The sequence below is a fragment of the Lathyrus oleraceus genome, chromosome 7, assembly GCF_024323335.1.
Source record: "Lathyrus oleraceus cultivar Zhongwan6 chromosome 7, CAAS_Psat_ZW6_1.0, whole genome shotgun sequence".
Lineage (NCBI taxonomy): Eukaryota > Viridiplantae > Streptophyta > Magnoliopsida > Fabales > Fabaceae > Lathyrus > Lathyrus oleraceus.
In genome coordinates this window covers 520,610,187-520,631,069 of record NC_066585.1, presented here as the reverse complement: position 1 = coordinate 520,631,069, position 20,883 = coordinate 520,610,187, and the positions used below count along the sequence as shown (strand labels likewise).

The 20,883-nt window shown below is 30.8% G+C and overlaps 2 protein-coding genes and 1 pseudogene across 2 annotated transcripts; 1 reads left to right on the top strand and 2 right to left on the bottom strand.

Moving 5' to 3' along the window:
- Window positions 1–560: 560 nt before the first annotated feature.
- On the bottom strand, window positions 561–2,603 carry LOC127104710 (uncharacterized). The gene is made up of 7 exons (XM_051041878.1): window positions 2,463–2,603; window positions 2,114–2,235; window positions 1,911–2,018; window positions 1,676–1,800; window positions 1,513–1,577; window positions 743–844; window positions 561–659 (listed from the first exon to the last, which is right to left on the bottom strand). Exons 1-7 carry the CDS (start codon window positions 2,601–2,603, stop codon window positions 561–563), a joined length of 762 nt encoding a protein of 253 aa, XP_050897835.1.
- Window positions 2,604–3,967: 1,364 nt separating this feature from the next.
- Window positions 3,968–7,481, top strand: LOC127101825 (pectinesterase 2). Its single transcript, XM_051039267.1, has 2 exons — window positions 3,968–5,001; window positions 6,551–7,481. The coding sequence occupies exons 1-2, from the start codon at window positions 4,152–4,154 to the stop codon at window positions 7,231–7,233; spliced, it is 1,533 nt and encodes a 510-aa protein (XP_050895224.1). The 5' UTR covers window positions 3,968–4,151; the 3' UTR covers window positions 7,234–7,481.
- An 810-nt stretch (window positions 7,482–8,291) lies between these two features.
- LOC127104709 (uncharacterized) lies at window positions 8,292–15,203 on the bottom strand (annotated as a pseudogene).
- Window positions 15,204–20,883: the final 5,680 nt, after the last annotated feature.

The window sequence follows — 20,883 nt, the reverse complement described above, 5'->3', positions numbered from 1 at the left end:
ATGTATGTCAACATCACCAAAAGTACAAAATACACAAATATAAAATAAAATACAATAAATGATACATAAGAAATTAAAACATCATTTCTCCTTTTTTACATCTTTTATCAACTTTGTTGAGGACGACTGGGCACTCTCCATATCATCAACACAATCAATTACCGATCGTTTGGAAGGTGTGAGGCCCGAGCTTACACCAGCAGGATCATAATCAGCATAGGTAAACAAAAACTCATGCATTAGAGATAGTAAAACATATGTAAACAATATGCCACTCAAATTATGAAATGATTTCTTTTTGCAAGAATATAATCATTTTGAAAAACTTTAAAATTGATATACTTAAGGAATATTACTTAATTAATTGAAAGTATCTCCCGCACTGAAGACTCAAACAATTGTAACTTGGATGTATGTTGAAAAACATAATAACAGGATAAATATACTTGTAGATTATTTAAATATATAAGGAATTGGTATTAGACTACCTCTTATCACTTAAATTGGTCCCTTATTTTCTAAATTTCTCATTCGTTATCTCTAAATCAAACAATAGACAATCAACCATATTTTGGCTGAAACAAGACTCTAATAGCCAACTCTTGCTTCAACATTTTATCCAATGCATATGGATATTCGAGTGGATTATCTTCACTAGGCTGAAACTATAAAAAGATTTAGAATTATAATAGAATGTTATGGTATAAGTAGCATGTTATGGTAACTACAAGCAAGCAAGTACCTCAATCAACCCAATCTTGAGTTCAAGGGCAATTTTTCCAATCATCTTAACACAATCAATGTCCCAAAAGACAATCCTTGCTTTGTATTTGGTATCCTTTGCCTAAAATTCAAGTTTCTATCTAATTGAAAATAAGACGCACAATTAAATTGAGACATGACACCAACCTTTATGCATTGATCTGAGTACTTCTAATCGATTGAAGACAATTGAAAAGTCTATAACCACTCATATAATAAACAAACCTTGGAACAAGTACATCAGTCTCATAGTTTGAGAAACACTTCAACTTTATATATTTAAGTGAAGCACTCTTGGTACACTCACCACACCCATCATAAAACCACCTAGACTACCCAACTTCAAACTTATCTAAATTAACAATAGTGACACGTGTTCTCTCCTAGTTTATGAAAAACAATAATTCTTTAGATAACGACATAATATAGTAGTTTGAAATTTAATCATCAGAAACATCTATATAATTCATGAATCAGAATACACTTACATATTGAAGATTGTTGATCTCAACAATAATTAACACTTGAGCTTTCCATGTAAACTTATCAAGATAAGGACATTGTAAGGTTTTAGTCATATCAACTTGCAAGTTAGATGTTGATAATAAAGAAACTCCATTTTAAAAATGGAAAACAAAAAACATATAATCAATTTCTAAGAATAATAATCTTTTGATATATAAGTTGAAATAATAAAATAATAATAAGTCAAAGCAATCACCTGTCTTTGAACTTCTTTATCTCATTTACCGTAACATCATTGCTTGTTAATCTTGTACCTTTCAATGCGTTGGACACAGTCAATGGAAAACTTCCTATATATGTGTAAATTAGTATAGTGTAATTTGATTATATAAACAAACTGGGAAAACACATTCTATAAATTACTACAACAAATAGAAAGCCTAAATACCTTCAGCTTCCTTGAATCGTGCATTTTGAAAAAGTACAATAACATGAGCATGATCATTGTTATTTTTGTAGTAGTTGCAGAATTGTGATGCAAGGTCACCATAAAGAGTACACTGGATTAAAGACCTTCAACAATAAAAGATCAAGCAAAACATGCATTGTGTTAATGGTCAATATAAAATATAATCTAAACAAATATATATTTCTAATCTTGTTATAATAATAATATGGAATACCTCGTATCTGTTAGGATAAATACAACTTTATTTTTGTTGTTTGACGGATTCATCTGTGTCTGAATGATTTCATGAACTCCTCCAATAACACCTACGAATAAACCATATCTTTAAAGAAAGCAAAACCAAAATCTAATTTATTATAGATGAAAACCATCAAAATTTGAACACTTAAATTACCAACTAAGAATTCTCATTGAAACTTTTCAGCAAGTATGTCATCAAAACTAATCAAGTTCATGTGGCTCTGAGGAATATCTGGCAAATCTGTAGTTTTTACGGAAGATGCATCACAAAATATCAACTTGAACTTATTAGAGTCTTCCTTGAAGGAGAAATCATTTTTAGTAACTTTAAAGTTTTGAATAATGTATGTATTTTCTACAATAAAGATAGGCTAATTCTTCTAAACCAAATGTGATGGTACAGTGACTTGAATCATGTCACACTAAAAACCCAAACAAAGAAATAAACACCATGAGATACAAAAGTCTATTTATATTTGAAACAACAAATATATAGTCATTGATTAGATATACAATAACATCTTACCTTTGCATCCATTATAACTATTTTCAAGTGCTCTTTGTTGGACATGTTTGTGACAGACCATAAATGTCTAATCCTAACAGCAAATTTCCACAAATCTTTGGAGTCATTGATATCTTTAACATTCTCAATTGAATGTGCCATTCTCATTGATGTCTTTAATATTTTTGACAGCAAATTTTATATTTTATTTATATAAAAATTTGTTTCTTTTTGCTAAATTTGTTGCCCGAGACTTCACTGTTCTCTAACTAAAAAAAGAGACATCGTTGCTTTGCAACACACAAAAGAAAGAAAAGTCTCCATATATATTTTTCTGTCAAATTTGAATATATTTGATGCCTAACTAAACAAGAGAAACACAAATGGAAAAGTTAAACTAAAATGTAACTTTATTCCTTCTATTTTGCTTTATAAAAAAAACATTATAAAAGTTACTTGTCAATGTATTTATTTCAATCAAAATCTAAGACTTTTATAGTCTTCATTTTTCTTTCGAATAAACTTTTAGTCCTGATAATTACCTTATAACATTTTATTTTCCCAATTGGCCGTCACAAGTTTTAATTTCTTTCTTTTGACAATTTCAAATGTTTATATTAATTTAGGAAATTATGAGACAATTAACTAATGATATTTATTCATGTTATGCAGCATGCTGAAAGACAATAAACAGCAACTACAAATCAAAAACAAAGTTTGTCTCCAAGTGTAGCCACAACTAGTAAACAATTATCAAATTTAATTTTTCATCTTGTAATATTGATTAGTGGCATCTATAATAATAATAATAATAATAATAATAATAATAATAATAATAATAATAATAATAATAATAATAATAATAATAATAATAATAATAATAATAACAACAATAATAATAATAATAATAATAATAATAATAATAATAATAATAAGAATAATAATAAGAATAATAATAATAATAATAATAATAATAATAATAATAATAATAATAATAATAATAATAATAATAATAATAATAATAATAATATTGAATTATAGATGATAGTTGTTATATACAATTTAGTAAAAAAAAATCAAACCGAACTATAATAAAAAATTAACTAAATCAAATTGAAACATTTCAATTTAATAAGAATCAGACTAAATTAAAATTATTAGTTTCCTCAATTGTCATACTTTTTTCCAAATTTGTTTTTCAAATAAAAGATTCATATTGAATTGTCATTTGGTAAACAAAAGAATATTGAATATATTTTTATGTGAACAGAATATCAAATATCTTATAGCCTGCGTATATTCAACTTATTAACTAAATATTTTAAGGTGTTTCATTATTGGATGAAAAATGTCGTTATTAGGTCTAGTCATCATCTTGGTAAGGTCAAATAAGACAAACCCTATCCTCTACCAATTTTTTTCTCTAATATTCATAAAATATTTCTACCAACTAAAATATTATGCATTAAAATTTTCAAAAGTTGTTGCTCCTACAACAAGACGTGCATGGAAAATTATCACAAATCCATAAACAAAATTTGAAAAGTAAGACATGGTGAGCACATAGTTTCTAAAAGTTATAACCACCTCTTCTTTCTCTCTATAAAAAGGCACCAATGTTTAGAACATAAACATCAAAAACCAAAACCTCAAAAACCAAAACCTCAAAAAACCAAAACCTCAAAAACCATACCCTAGAATCATTTTTCAATGGCTTCATTTCCTTTGGTAACAACTCTTTTAATTTTATTTCCCTTTCTTTTCTCAACTCTTGTTTATGGTTACTCACTAAGTTCCATAAAATCATGGTGTAACCAAACCCCTTATCCTCAAACATGTGAGTATTACTTAACCAACAATGCTTACAACCAAACAATTAAGAGTAAATCCGACTTTTTCAAGGTTTCGCTTCAACTCGCGATCCAGCGAGCACGAAAGGGCGAAGAAAATACTCATTCTCTCGGCTCGAAGTGCCGTAACGCACAAGAAAAAGCCGCTTGGGCTGATTGTCTTGAACTCTATGATTTCACGGTCCAAAAGCTTACTCAAACAACCCACCCTAATTGCAAACAAACCGATTCTCAAACATGGCTTAGCACGGCTTTGACGAATCTCGAAACATGCAAAAATGGATTTTATGACCTAGGTGTCACAAACTATGTCTTACCTTTGATGTCAAACAATGTAACAAAGTTGTTAAGTAACACCTTGTCTCTCAACAAGGTTCCTTACCAAAAACCTAGTTACAAAGACGGATTTCCAACATGGGTTAAACCCGGCGATCGGAAGCTTCTTCAAACATCCTCGGCCGCCTCGAAGGCGAATGTCGTCGTCGCTAAAGACGGTTCCGGTAAATACACAACCGTGAAGGCGGCGACCGATGCTGCGCCGAGTGGTAGTGGAAGGTATGTGATATATGTGAAGGCTGGTGTCTACAATGAACAAGTTGAGATCAAAGCAAAGAATGTCATGTTGGTGGGAGATGGTATTGGAAAGACTATAATCACAGGTAGCAAAAGTGTTGGAGGTGGCTCCACTACCTTCCGTTCAGCAACCGTTGGTAAGCACTTATAGTAACACTTTATTTGCATCATTATTTGCTTCCAAAAGTTTTTATATTTATAAAAAACCATAATCGTTGATGATGTTACGTTGGATAGTTCGAACTCAGAATCTTATAATTACACGTGACTTTCGATAACTATCATTATTTTGTCTATAATATTAAAAATATTATTTTAAAATTAGACACGTTCAAATTCAAAATCTCATAATTGTATGTGAATTTCTAATGATTATTATTAATTTTTTTATGAAGATAAAACTAATGATTAGAAATATTATTTTTCAATCATTAGATTAATACAATAGTAGATGTTTGGTAGGAGATGCTAGTTGCAAATGATCCAAAATGAACTTCAATGAGATTTATTAATATTTGTGGAAGAGTAATTAGTTATTGGTTAACTATACACTTACATACATATTGGTATACATAACAAATAATCTATCCTAGTCTATTTAGACTAACTATCAATATCATATTTATTACTATTTTATTAATTACAAATTTTATACATGCTGTTAACCAATAACTAAACTATCAACAAGTCATTTTCCTATATTAAATATTCTTACCTTGCTTTGGAAGTTAGCCGGATTATTTCAAACTAATAAAACAATAGATATTTATTTATATATTATAAATTATAAATTATTTATTTATCTCCAAATTAGGTTAAGCAAATTTTTAATATAATCATCGTAGTTTTTTTGGTGATTAACTATTTATTTATTTCCGGTCAAATATATCTATATATAGCTTCTATTTAAGTTATATAAATTTTGTTTTCCCTATCAAAAACTATAAAAGAGACGTGCCGACAATAATCTATATTAAAACTAAAGGCCCTTTTTGAAGTACTTTAATTTAAAGAAGAGTATGAAATATTAGGTGATTAAGAAACCATCTATATCAAAATTAGTTTATAAACGGTTTAAAAAAAAGACAAGTCATAATCATATTGCGTCATGCATTTCAATAGGAATCTATAATCGGTTAGAATGTCAATTTACATAAGCTAGATAGGAACTAATAGTATATATATATTTTATAATAAATAATACTACTAAGGTTTAGTTTTGAAAAATGTTCATAGAAATTAATAGTCAATGCAACTTTTCTTTAATAACAATATTTTCTCATTTCAATAACTTGTTCTCCACTCTAGTTGAATTGATATTCAAATCAACCTGGTCTAAATAAAAATTATAAATTGAGTTTAAAATATTATTTTGTATTAGTATAATATATTATATTAATTTAATATTAGATGATATTTACAAATTTAGTTTTATTTATTTATTTATTTATCTTATTTTATTTATTTTAATCATAATTAATAATTCTCATTTTATAATACTAATTTTTATATATTTAAATTTATTATTATTTAATATATTTTAATCATATGAAGTTTTGCCTCTAAATAGATCTAAATCAACCCTCTAAATTGAACACATATTAGTACAATTTAAATTTAAAATAGTAATATCATCAAAATTTAAATTTTCTTAGTTTAACATTTTTTTATTTTTTATTTTTGCAGCTGTGGTTGGTGATGGATTTATTGGTCAAGACATCACATTTAGAAACACTGCTGGAGGAGCAAACCATCAAGCTGTTGCATTCCGTTCTGGCTCAGATCTTTCAGTATTTTACAGATGCAGTTTCGAAGGTTATCAAGACACACTATATGTTCATTCGGAAAGACAATTTTATAGAGAATGCAACATCTACGGCACCGTCGATTTCATCTTCGGCAACGCCGCGGTAGTGTTGCAAAGTTGCAACATTATCGCGAGAAACCCTCCTCAAAAAACAATCACTGTTACGGCTCAAGGCCGAACCGATCCAAACCAAAACACCGGAATAATAATTCACAACTCTAAGGTCACGGCCGCGTCGGACCTAAACCCTAGCTCGGTTAAGTCGTACCTCGGCCGGCCGTGGCAAAAATATTCAAGAACCGTTTTCATCAAAACTTCTATCGATGGTTTTATTAACCCTGCTGGTTGGTTGGAATGGAGTGGTAACTTTGCTTTGGATACTTTGTATTATGCTGAATATGGTAATACAGGTGCAGGCTCTTCAACTTCTAATAGGGTTTCATGGAAAGGTTACCATGTTCTTACCAGTGCTTCTCAAGCCACACCATTCACCGTCGGAAATTTCATTGCCGGTAATTCTTGGTTACCGGGCACCGGCGTGCCTTTCACCGCCGGACTCTAAGTGTTTGCATGGAATCATAGCGAGTTCATCAGAATCTTTGATTCTGTTAAACTCGCTGTGTATATGTATATGCATACAATCATAATTTTTCATTTGAATTTATTGGCTTTTCTTTTGTAATATTAAATAAGAATAATTTAGCATGGCCAATAAATTTATTTTATTGTATTGTTTATTTTAAAGAATTATTGGTCTTTGTTTAATTGTATTTGAGTAAAGAAATGAATGAAGATGAAAGTTTCATTGAACTTCTTGTCATTTTCTATTTGTGTATGTTATGTTATGCAAGAATCACTATAGGTGGTTGCAAAATTCTTGCTTCTTTTGGAAATGCATATTATTTATTTTTGAAGTTGGTTTCATTTTCTTGATGATGATGTATGAGATGAGAATGGAATTAGGTTCATGTCATGAGGTTTTAAATGTTGCAAGTTGAGAAATTAATTTGAAGTGAGACTTTGAATGAATATTTTAGAGTCATATAATTAGATACTAGCAATTAACAGCTTAGTTTGTAATAGTCCATGTATATCAATATCATTGACTTGTTAACATGGCAAAATGAACATATATATGTCACTTCTTGTCCACATAATTAATTAAGTAAGTTGCACAATTATCTCATGATTCAATCATGTCAACTTTTGTTTGTCTGTTAAGTGCGATATAAAATAACTTGTCCGTGTTAAGAAATTCACAATAAAAATTAATTAAAAATTAATTAAAATTAAGATAAATGTTTTATGACATCAACCACCTTATATCTAATATGTTAACTTTATTGTTTGATATCAAATTGAACAACAATTACTATGTAATTAGACAACAAAGTTTGGGCTGACCACAAAATAAAACTATAATTTATAAATTCAATATTTATATTATATTGTATATAACTAAATTGCAATAAATACAAAGTTGAATATGAAATGATTAAAAATTATTATTTAAAAATATTTTATAATAATGTTTTATGGTTTTTGAGTAGTTTGAAATCATCAATAATAATCTCAGAATCAATATTTGCAGCAATTTCTCTTTCAATGTTAGTCGTCATGTTATCTTCTAGAAAATAAAGCTTTCATTTTGCTATTCAATTTTGTCTTGATAATTTTGAGTGTCAAGAAAGATCTTTCAGTAATGGTCGTAGATACAGGAAGAGTCGTGACAAGACGGAGCAGTATATCAATCAAATAATAAATTATATTCTTTCCAGTTGCAATCAAAGATGAACATAAGTCTTAAATAGTTGATAAATTGTTCAAACTCGATGTTTGACGAGCGTCAATAATAAAATGTCGAAGTTGAAATATCAAATTAATCTTCTCTTGCTCATTGAAGTCCATGGGATAATATTTTTCAACAAGAATGCAAATGGTATCAAAGTTAAAAGCTTTATAATTATCCTTGGGAGCCAAAACACAACTTAGAGTTAATAAACCTTGCTAACTAAATCTGTTATTCAACCCTTGTAATTATTTGTCAATGGTAGTGAAAAATATTTCAACTCTAAAATAATGCTCAATGGTTACCTGGTTCTCTTTAAGACGAGAGCGTCCAAATCTTGTTGTTGAACGAACATCATCAAGATCAGGAATCTCAATATCACGTTTTTCACAAAAAAAACTTCACACAAGTAAGCAATTTATGTCAACCATCTTCTCTCAATTCTTGAATAAGAGTTTTTGTTGTACAAACCAAATGTATAACAGTAACTACATCCTGGGAATGTTGTTGTAAGGATTGGCAAAGTATATTTGACACCCATAATTTCTTTCCTCATATGCAATATGAATATAAAATCAAATGATCTAAAATAATTGTAAGCACTATCAACATCTCCACATGAAGCATAATTTAATCATTCTCTTTCAATTTTTGTTTTAAATAATACAAGCTGCTTCATACATATTTATTAAGCTACTAATGGAAGACAAACGTGATCCCCAACGAGTATCTTCAGCCCGTCTCAAAGTACCTATTTGATTTTCACCTTTATAAGTTACAGTCTCACAAATCTCTAACAAATGTTCAATTTCATCTAATTGGAAAGCTTGTAACTCATCATGGCGCTTTGTAGAAGAACAAACAACATTCACAAGAAGATTTAGGTTATCAAAGAATTGATGAATTGATTTAACTTCTCTTGATGCAGTAACCAGGTAAAGTTGCAATCAATGAGAAAAACAATGAACATAATATGCGTAAGTACAATCCATTATCCTCTCATATTGCTAGCACCATCATAACCTTGACTATGAATGTTAGAGACATCAAGGTTATGTAGAGAAAGTATATCACATACTTTTTTCTTAAGAGTTAAAGATGTAGTGTCATGTACACGTGTAAGGCCAAAAAAATATCTCTTGTATAAAACCATCTTTATCCACAAATCTCAAAACAAGAGATATTCTCTCTTTTTTAGATTTATCGTGAGCTTTATCTACAACTAAACAAAATTTGGAATCACTAATTTCTTCAGGATATACTTTTTCACCCAATTTAAAAGAATGTGCAATATCACTTTTTGAATTTATGTGAAGTGTACTTGTTATTAAATGAAGCATTTTGCAACATAAATTTTACAACTTCATCATTGTAACATGCCAAGAGTTTTATCAATTAAAGAAAATTACCTTGATTTAATGATTCTTTACTTTCATCGTGACCTCTAAAAACACAATCTTGAAAAGTTAATCAATGAACTTCGTCAATTGAAGTCTTGAGACGTAGTCAATTCTTCATAAATTCAATCGAACTTTGAGCTTGAATAATGTTCATAATGTGCTCATCTTTATTCAACAAGTCTTGACAAGCTTTCATAGCATTGTTGTGTGGTGAAAAATGATCCTTCCCTGTGTGTTTAAGAAAGGCACGATGCTTTCCATTTCTAACTTTCTTCCAACCACTAAAACTTATAGAAATGAAGACATCTGAACCAGGACGTCCACTTGGTCTTTTGCTAAAAAGATAACATGATAAGTTATAAGAAACATCTTTTTAAGATGAATATTCTAACCATGAAGTAAAATGACTAAACCAAACCTGTTAAAATCTTCTTTGATGGTCTTCATTACCAGACAATAGATATTTCTGTAAATGCATTTGATATGATCCCCATTTCAAATAAGCTTTTCGTATTTCATCCATTTTGTTTAATGGATATTTCCACATTGGAGGAGATTTTTCAGGATCACGTTTTAAAGAATTCTCAATTTCATCCGGGAAAACTATTAACATTTTCTTCAATTCTTGGATTCTCAAGAATTCTTTGAGGTTCAGACATAGAACTTAAATTTTAGTCATCTATTTCTTTCCTCTTGAAAAAAGAATCAATTCTCTACTCTTCGTTATCACTTTTGTGCTACAAAATCAATTGAAGAAATTAATAGAAAAATGCACTTTAGTTGAGTATTGATCAACTTCAATTAAAATTTCAGCACAAAACACAACAAAATCCCAAAATTCTTTAAATTCACAATAAAACTTACAAAAGATAAGTAATCCCAAAGTTCCTTAAATTTACAATTCAATCTTACACAATATTCTTTAAATCAACACAATATTATCAATTTGTGAAATGGAAGAAAAAACCTAATGTTCTATTCTATGAAACATATATTATATATTGTAAATAAATAAATAAATGGAAGAGAAATCATTTACCCAAAATAGTACACAGTTCAAAGAGCAGCAAGCGGCGACCGACAGTGGTGGACCCACGATGCAACCGTGATTTGAGAGAAAGAGATATGCACTAGAGTGAGACTTTGAATGAATACTTTAGTGAGTTTTTAACCAAAATACCCCTTTTGTAAAATACAAATCCTAAAACACCCTAAGTTGAAAAAAAAATCTCCAACTGCCCTCTTTTCTGAACACACTCATCCATTCATTCGTCGAGGACATGAAGTGATATTCAGCAAAGAAAGAACTCGGTCATTGAATGGGTGAGAGATCAATATATATATATATATATATATATATATATATATATATATATATATATATATATATATATATATATATATATATATATATATTATGTTATCATTGTTCTCGTCCTTTAATTGGTCAAGGCCCCACGTAAAAAAAAAATGCTGAATACCCTCGATCATTCAATAGAATATTTTGGGACTTTTATTTCAAAGTAGGGCAATTATGAATTATTTTTTTTCAAAAATGGGGCATGGCAATAGTCCATCTACCTTAGTCATATAATTAGACACTAGTCATTAACAGCTAGTTTGGAATAGTCCATCTATATCAATATCATTGACTTGTTAACATGGCAAAATGAACATATATATGTCACTTCTTGTCCACATGATTACTTAAATACTCCACAATTATCTCATGATTCAATCATGTCAACTTTTGTTTGTCTGCTATGAATCCATACATGTAATAGGATAGGAGTGCGATATTAAGAAATTCACAAATCAAAATAAATTAAAAAACAATAATAAAAAAAATTAATAAAGACTTAGATAAATGTTTATGCCGTCAACCACCTTATTTCTACCCCTTAACTTTATTGTTTGATTTCAAATTGAACACCAATCACTTGAGACTAGGGTGATCACAAAATTAAACTATAATTTATAAATTAAATATTCATATTATATTATATATAAAATATTTAAATTGTAATAAACACAAAGTTGAATATAAAATGATTAAAAACTATTATTTAAAAATATCTTATAATAATGATATACGATTTTTGAGTAGTTTGAAATCATCAATAATAGTTTCAGAATCAATATTTACAACAATTTCTCTTTCAATGTTAATCGTCATGTTATCTCTTAGAAAATAAAGACTTTCATTTTGCTATTCAATCTTGTCTTGATAATTTTGATTGCCAAGAAAGATCTTTCAGTAGTGGTCGTAGATACTGGAAGAGTCTTGACAAGGCGAAGCAGTCTATCAATCAAATAATAAATTGTTAGATTAATATATATATATTGATCATATGTTCCTGATAACAAAAGAACAACAAGATCAATAAAACAAAATGCAGAAATGGAATTAGAGGTTTTTACCTCCAACCATTGTTGCAGTATTGTGAGCGCACTGTCTTTGATTCTTCCAAGCTCTTGCTCTCTCAATATAGATGGTGTATTTCTTTTGCGATGAGAGAAAGCTTTGGGGACCAAAGACTATTTATAAGCTTGATTCTACCATCAAGAATTTAAAGTCATTAAAACTCATTACCACCCAATTAAATGGTCATATCAATTTGCATTAAAACCAAAATAAATCATACCCTTTTCAGAACCAAAATCCCAAAACTATGGACCACATTAAATTGGTTTTTTTATTATTAATACTTATTATAATGAAAAATAAGAAACCGTTACATTCTCCCACTTGGTCCGTAGAACTGATTATTGGCATAAATGAGTCATGGAAAACTTACTCAAGAAATAAATATGTGAATCATAGAGATAGTCCCTCTTAAAGCGAGTAGTCTCATCTATGTATTACAACACGTCTATTTTCAAGTATATATCTGTAATGTGGTAACTAACTTGATGAATAAACCAATGTTTACTCTTGGTCCAGATGTAACATATTTTCTCAAACTGATGTGCGCATGAAAATGAGAAAACATCACAATATAAGAGTTTTATTAATAAACTGTATGTATACAATCATAAGGAGGACCCAAGTCCCATGTTCTCTACATGATCCTTAAATTTTATTGGTGGCATGCCCTTAGTCAAAGGATCAGCGATCATTAAATCAGTACTAATGTGATTAATAACTACTATTTTATCTTTAACTCTTTCTCTAATGGCTAAATACTTTATGTCGATGTGCTTGCTTCGACTTCCATTTTTATTGTTCTTAGCCATAAAGACAGCTGCTGAATTATCGTAAAAAATCTTCAGAGGTTTAGAAATATAATCCATGATTCTAAGCCCAGAAATAAAACTCTTAAGCCATACACCATGAGAAGTAGCCTCAAAACAGAAGACAAACTCGACTTCCATAGTAGAAGTAGCAACCAAGGTTTTCTTAGTACTTCTCCATGAAATAGCTCCATCATCCATCATAAAAATATATCCTGATGTTGATTTGCAAGAATTAACACAACCATCAAAGTCGGAGTCTGAATAGCCGATCACATCAAGATTGTCCGTCTGCCTATACATTAGCATGTAATCTTTTGTTCCTTTAAGATATCTCAACACCTTCTTTGCAGCTTTCCAGTGATCCATACCTGGATTACTCTGATATCTTCCTAAGATTCCAACAACAAATGCAATGTCGGGCCTTGTGCATACTTGAGCATACATAAGACTTCCAACAACAGAAGCATATGGAATGTTCTTCATTTGTTCCCGCTCAAAATCATTCTTAGGGCATTGATTCAAATTAAATCTATCGCCTTTGACAATGGGTGCAACATTTGGTGAACAATCTTTTATTCTAAATCTCTCTAAAACTTTATTGATGTAGGTTTCTTGTGATAGACCCAAAATTCCTCGAAGTCTATCTCTGTGGATCTTAATGCCAATGACATAAGATGCCTCACCCATATCCTTCAAATCAAAGTTTTTAGAGAGGAATTGTTTCACCTCATGTAGAAAACCTTTATCATTGGTTGCAAGTAGTATATCATCCACATACAAAATGAGAAAAGAAATTTTACTCCCACTGACCTTCTGGTATATACATTGATCCATGGGGTTTTCAATAAACCCAAATGAAGATATCGTTTCATGGAACTTAAGATACCATTGACGAGAGGCTTGTTTTAAACCATATATGGATCTCTTAAGCTTGCAAACCAAATGCTCACCACTATTAGAAGAGAAACCTTCAGGTTGTTTCATATAAACCTCCTCCTTTAAATCACCATTAAGAACGGTTGTTTTCACATCCATTTGATGCAACTCAAGGTCAAAATGTGCAACTAATGCCAAGATGACATGAAGAGAATCTTTCTTAGATACAGGAGAAAAAGTATCAGTGTAATCGATTCCCTCCTTTTGAGTAAATCCCTTAGCAACGAGTCTGGCCTTGTATCTCCCAATGTTTCCTAATGAATCTTTCTTGGTTTTAAAGACCCATTTACAACCAATGGCTTTTGCCCCATTAGGTAACTCTACAAGATCCCATACGTCATTGTTTTTCATGGAATTCATTTCATCATTCATGGCATCATACCACAAAGTTGACTCTTTGCAACTCATGGCTTGTCTAAAGCTTTCAGGATCATTCTCAACTCCAACATTATAGTCAGATTCTTGTAGATACACAATGTAATCATTAGGAATAGCTGATTTTCTTGTTCTACTAGATCTTCTTAATGTTTGATCAACATTTTCTTGTGGATCTTGTTGTTCAACTAATTGTTCATCATCTTGATGACCAACTTGATTTACTGGATCATCAGTAGCTTGTGGAGTCTCGATGATTGGTTGATCAACACCCATTTGAACTTGAGGGATGTTGTAAATAGTAACCAATCTATTACTTGAAGTGGAAGGTTCATACTCTAGATGATCGTGCACAGAAATTGAATTTTTGATTTGATCGCTCCCACTAGTCAAATGATTTTCAATAAACTTTGCATTTCTTGACTCCACAATCCTAGTTGTGTGAGATGGACAATAAAATCTATAACCTTTAGACCTTTCGGCATATCCAATGAAATACCCACTAATGGTCCTCTGATCTAGTTTCTTTTCTTGTGGGTTATAAATCCTCACCTCTGACGGACATCCCCAAACGTGCATATGTCGTAAACTCGGCTTCCATCCTTTAAATAATTCAAATGGTGTCTTTGGGACAGCCTTGGATGGAACCCGGTTTAGAATATACATATCCATCTTTAGTGCTTCATTCCATAATGATTTAGGAAGATTAGAGTTGCTAAGCATACTCCGCCCCATGTTCAATAATGTTCGGTTTCTTCTTTCTGCAACACCATTTTGGTTCGGAGAACCGGGCATGGTGTATTGGGCAACAATCCCATATTCTTGAAGAAACTTAGCAAATGGATCAGGTGCTTGTCCACTCTCAGTGTATCTACCATAGTATTCACCACCCCGATCTGATCTCACAATCTTTGTTTGTTTTCCACACTGGTTCTCAACTTCAGCCTTAAAGACTTTGAAGGCATCCAATGCTTCATATTTATTGTTAAGCAAATAAATATTCATATATCGTGAGTAATCATCTATGAAGTGATGAAATATTTCTGACCATGTGCATCCATATCAGGACAGCATATGTCTGTATGAATTATTTCTAATATACTTGAACTTTTATTGGCACCTTTCTTAGACATGTTGGTCTGCTTTCCCTTAATGCAGTCAACACAAGTTTCAAAGTCAGCAAAATCTAGAGCATTAAGTACCCCATCTTTTACTAACCTTTTAATTCTCTCTACGGAGATATGTCCTAATCTCCGATGCCATAACATAGAAGAATTCTCATTAATATTACACCGCTTAGTGCCAGTTTGAACATGCATTGAACTATACATGGATTCGATTTGTAAATTAATACGATAAAGACCATCAGACAATATACCATTCCCAACATATTCCGAACTATAAAATAATTCAAACAAGGTGTCTTTAAAATTAAAGGAATATCCAAAAGGTACAAGTCTAGAAACTGAAATTAAGTTTCGTGAGAAACTTGGTACATAAAAGGTCTTTTCTAATTTCAAAACAAAACCATTATTCAAAATTAAATTGCAAGTTCCAATAGCTTCCACATGTGAGCCCATCCTGCTTCCTGATAGGACAATCCGCTCACTTCCCACTGGCTTCCTTAGGTTTTGCATACCCTGTAAGAAATTTGTTATATGGATTGTTGATCCAGAATCAATCCACCAAGTGTTAATATTAACATCGGTCATATTAGATTCATAACAAACAAATGAGAATAAATTACCTTTCTTCTCAAGCCATTCTTTGAATCTAGGACATCCCTTCTTCATGTGTCCTCCCTTTTTACAAAAGTAACACTTTGCTTCTTTCTTGATATTACCTTGCGGTGGTATTTTGAACTTCCCTTTCTGATTGGCTTGTGACTTGTCAGTTTTGAAAGCTTTGTTCTTTCCACGAGTGCTTGTCAGCAATGCATTCTCACTCTGTTCCATTACAAGCCTTTCTTCTTCCTGAACACACATGGTCATTAATTCATTGATTGAACATTTGTCTTTAGGTGTATTGTAGGAGATCTTGAAAGGCATATACTCAGACGGAAGAGAGTTCAGAATATAGTGCACCAGGAAGGAGTCAGACATATCAACCTCAAGTTTCTTAAGTTGAGCTGAAATGTCACGCATTTTCATTATGTGTTCACGCACACCTTTCACACAAGTGAGTTGGTAGGAGGAAAATTTCATAGTTAATGTGCTTGCCAAAGCCTTTTCATAAGTGACGAACTGATCGTCAATGGCTTTCAGCAAATCACAGACATTCTCATGCTGATCGACAAAACCACGTATTCCACCTGTGACCTTAGTTTTAATGAACATCACACTGAGCTGGTTGGATCTCTCCCACCACTCATATAGTGCGATTGCAGCTGGAGTACTTTCATCTGTAATTGCAGGTGGTTCGTCTTTCCTAATAGTATAATCTATGTCCATCCATCCTAGATGGAGGAGAATTCTTTCCTTCCACACCTTATAGTTATCTCCTCTGAGCTTGGGAATATCACATCGGATATCAGAAAAATTAGCAGGTTGAGAAGCTAAAAAGATAAACAAAATTGATGTCAAAATTTGAGGCATAAATATTATCCAAATTGTATGTATTATCAATATAAACATACCATAAAATAAATCTTGCAACATAAAAATTACCTGTGAGCTAAATTTTAATGTAATAAGATTTAAAAAAATTGCGATAGATTTTTCAAACCTCACACTTTATGTGCATGATATAATTTTATTTTTCTATCCAAAATTAATACTTTATGATAAAACTATCAAATTATGTACCAATTCATAAATCCTGTGGGCAAGTTATGAAAATATTTTGACATTTTATCCTAACTAATCTTACAAATATAATATAAATTCCTATAGGATAAAATTCATTATACCATGAATAATTAATTACAATTTTATGTCTAATAATTTATGTGATCTCAAAACTTTAAAAAAAAATCTCAATTAATTTAAGGATGCTGTGGCTAATCCAAATTAATCAAAATTATAACGATCACTAGACATAGTAACTCAATTATGTGAGATAACAAAAATAAATAAATAAGATCTCTTATACAATTGCTTAACAAAATAACAACATTATAAATCAATTTTAATTTATGCACAAATTTAATTCAAAGATTAAATAATAAGGCATAATAATCAGTACAAATGAAATCATATGGATATGAACAAAATCAAAATACATGTTTAACAAAGTAACCCAGCGGTAACATTCATGAATGTCATGGATCAGGGCTTGGGTTCAATATCTAGCCGTAGCAATTTTGTTACTGTTCAATTGCGTCCAAATCTTGTCAAAGCTTTTCAATTTAATCTAGTTGAAAAGCTTGTAACTCATCATGGCAAGTTGAAATCAACGAGTAAAATAATGAACATAATATGCGTAAGGATAATCCTTCATAAATAGTGCTTGTAAATCGTTATATTCTCCTCTCATATTGCTAGCACCATCATAACCCTGACCACAAATGTTAGAGACATCAAGGTTATCTAGAGAAAGTATATCACATATTTTTTGCTTAATAGTTAAATATGTAGTGTCATGTACATTGCAAGGCCAAAAAATATCTCTTGTTTAAAACCATCTTTATAAACAAATCTCAAAACAAGAGACATTCTTTATTTTTTAGATTCATCGTGAGCTTTATCTACAACTATACAAAATTTAGAATCGCTAATTTTTTCATGGATATGCCTTTTCACCCAACTTGAAAGACTGTGCAATATCACTTTTTGAATTTATGTGAAGTGTACTTGTTATTAGAGAAGCATTTTCCGACACAACTTTTGTAACTTCATCATTGTAAGAATTTTATCAATTGAAAAAAAATACCTTTGTTTAATGATTCTTTACTTTCATCAGGACCTCTAAAAGCACATCCTTGAAAAGTTAACCAAAGAACTTCGTCAATTGAAGTCTTGAGACGTAGTCGATTCTTCATAATTTCAATCAAACTTTGAGCTTGAATAATGTTCCTAATATGCTCATCTTGATTCAATAAGTCTTGACAAGCTTTCATAGTATTGTTGTGTGGTGAACAAGAATCCTTCCCTATGTGTTTAAGAAAAGCACAATGCTTTCCATTCTAACTTTCTTTCAACCTCTAAAACCTGTAGAAATGAAGACATCTGAACCGGGACGTCCACTTGATCTTTTGCTAAAAAGATAACATGGTAAGCAATAAGAAGCATCTTCTAAAGATGAATATTCTAACCATGAAGGAAAAGGTTAAACCAAACGTGTTGAAATCTTCTTTGATGGTCTTCATTACCATACAATGGATATTATTGTAAATGCATTTGATATGGTCCCCATTTTAAATAAGCTCTTTGTATTTCATCTATTTGGTTTAATGGTTATTCCCACATTGGAGGAGGTTTTCCAGGGTCACGTTCTAAAGAATTCTCAATGTCATCCGGACAAACTCTATTAACTTTTTCTTCAATTCTTGGATTCTCGAGAACTCTTTGAGGTTCAGACATAGAACTTAAATTTTCGTTCTCTCTTTCTTTCCTCTTGAAAAAAGAATCAACTTTTCTATTCTTCATTATCACTTTTGTGCTATAAAATCAATATTGGAAATTAACAATAAAATACACTTTAGTTTAGTATTGTTCAACTTCAACTAAAATTTCAGCACAACACAACACAACAAAATGCCAAAGTTCTTTACAATAAAACTTAAAAAAGAGAAGAAATCCCAAAGATCCCTAAATTTACAATTCAATCTTACACAATATTTTTTAAATTAACAAAATATTATCAATTTGATTGTATTATAAATTTGTGAAATGGAAGAAAAAACCTAATGTTCTATTTTATGAAACATATACTATATGTTGTAAATAAAAAAATAAATGGAAGAAAAGTCATTTACCCAAAATAGTACACAGTTTAGAAAGCGGAAAGCAACGACCGACAGTGGTGGACCGACGATGCAACAGTGATTTGAGAGACAGAGAGATGCAATGGAAAGACCGACGGTGGTGGACCTAATATTTATTTTTCTTTTTAAAAACCAGAGCATTGTAAGTTGGAATGGGGAATGCTTAAGGTTATAGACTCATGGCATTTTTTTATTTTCATTAAGGGGGGAATTTATGTATTTTCACTGTATGGTAAAAAATGGGGTGGTCCCCCCCCCCCTATTGTCCCTACAGTGGTCCGTCTCTGGTTGACTGATGGTGCAAGAATGATTTGAGAGACAGAGAGATGTAGTGGAGAGACTGACGGTGGTGGACCTAACGTTTATTTTTCGTTTTAAAAAACCAGAGCGTTATAAGTTGGAATGGGGACTGCTTAAGGTTATAGACTCATGCCTCCCCTAAAAATCCAGTTTTTCTATTTTTGTCAAAAACGTCCAATTTTTCGAAAATTAAGTTTTTTCTGAATTTTTGAAAAAATTGAGAAAAATCACAGATCACACCGTTTTACAGGAATCAGAAAAATAGGCCAAAATCGCAGATACCACAACACAGTTCTAAAATATCCCAATTTCACAATATACTCATAACGACCATCAATCTCGTCAAAAAAATACACAAACCCATATCTACACATTACAGTAATATATATATATATATATATATATATATATATATATATATATATATATAATATATATATATATATATAATATATATATATATATATATATATATATATATATATATATATTATCATCAATAACAAACTATCTTACGGTGACCATAGGGGAATTATCCTAAATCCCATTTGGTCACCAGAATAACACACAAAAATAAAATTATTATACGAATGATGCCAATGGGATTTTGCCCAAACCCCATTTGGCCAAACATATTAAAAAAATTATAGGAAATTGAAGAAAGTATAGAATCACTCATGACGTTGATGGGAGGGTAAGGACCATTCACCATCATGATTGCCTAATTATCATCCATAGGTAAAACAACCCCCCACCCCCACCCTCCATTACCTCGAAATTGAAGTTTTCTAACAAATTATGACAAATCCTTCACGTTCCTACGATCGCTCCCCAAAGTTGTGTATTCCCATTTCTCACGATCGACCGCTTCCCAATGTTCTAATTTTTTTTCTCGTACCCTAGCTAGCCCCTTTTGTTTGAATTTATATTATCTCAAAATATCCCAATTGAGCTTCACACCTCCTTTAACTCTGATAATTTCTCAAGTTTTATTTTATTCAATAAAATCATATTTTCCAAGTAAATGTGACACAAAGCTGTTTGAGATCAGACGTTCTAAATGGAGTTCAGTGTTGCAATCTGGGCAGTTGTTCAGTGATGCTTCAATGAAATTCATTAGATACAAAGCTGTCAAAGAAAACACACACGTGGTCATGGTGTTTGGCCGTACTAAAGGTTGGTATAGTGTTGTTGAGCCCATGGATCACAATGAGGGCATGCCGATGGGACAATACAGAGTCAAACTAGATA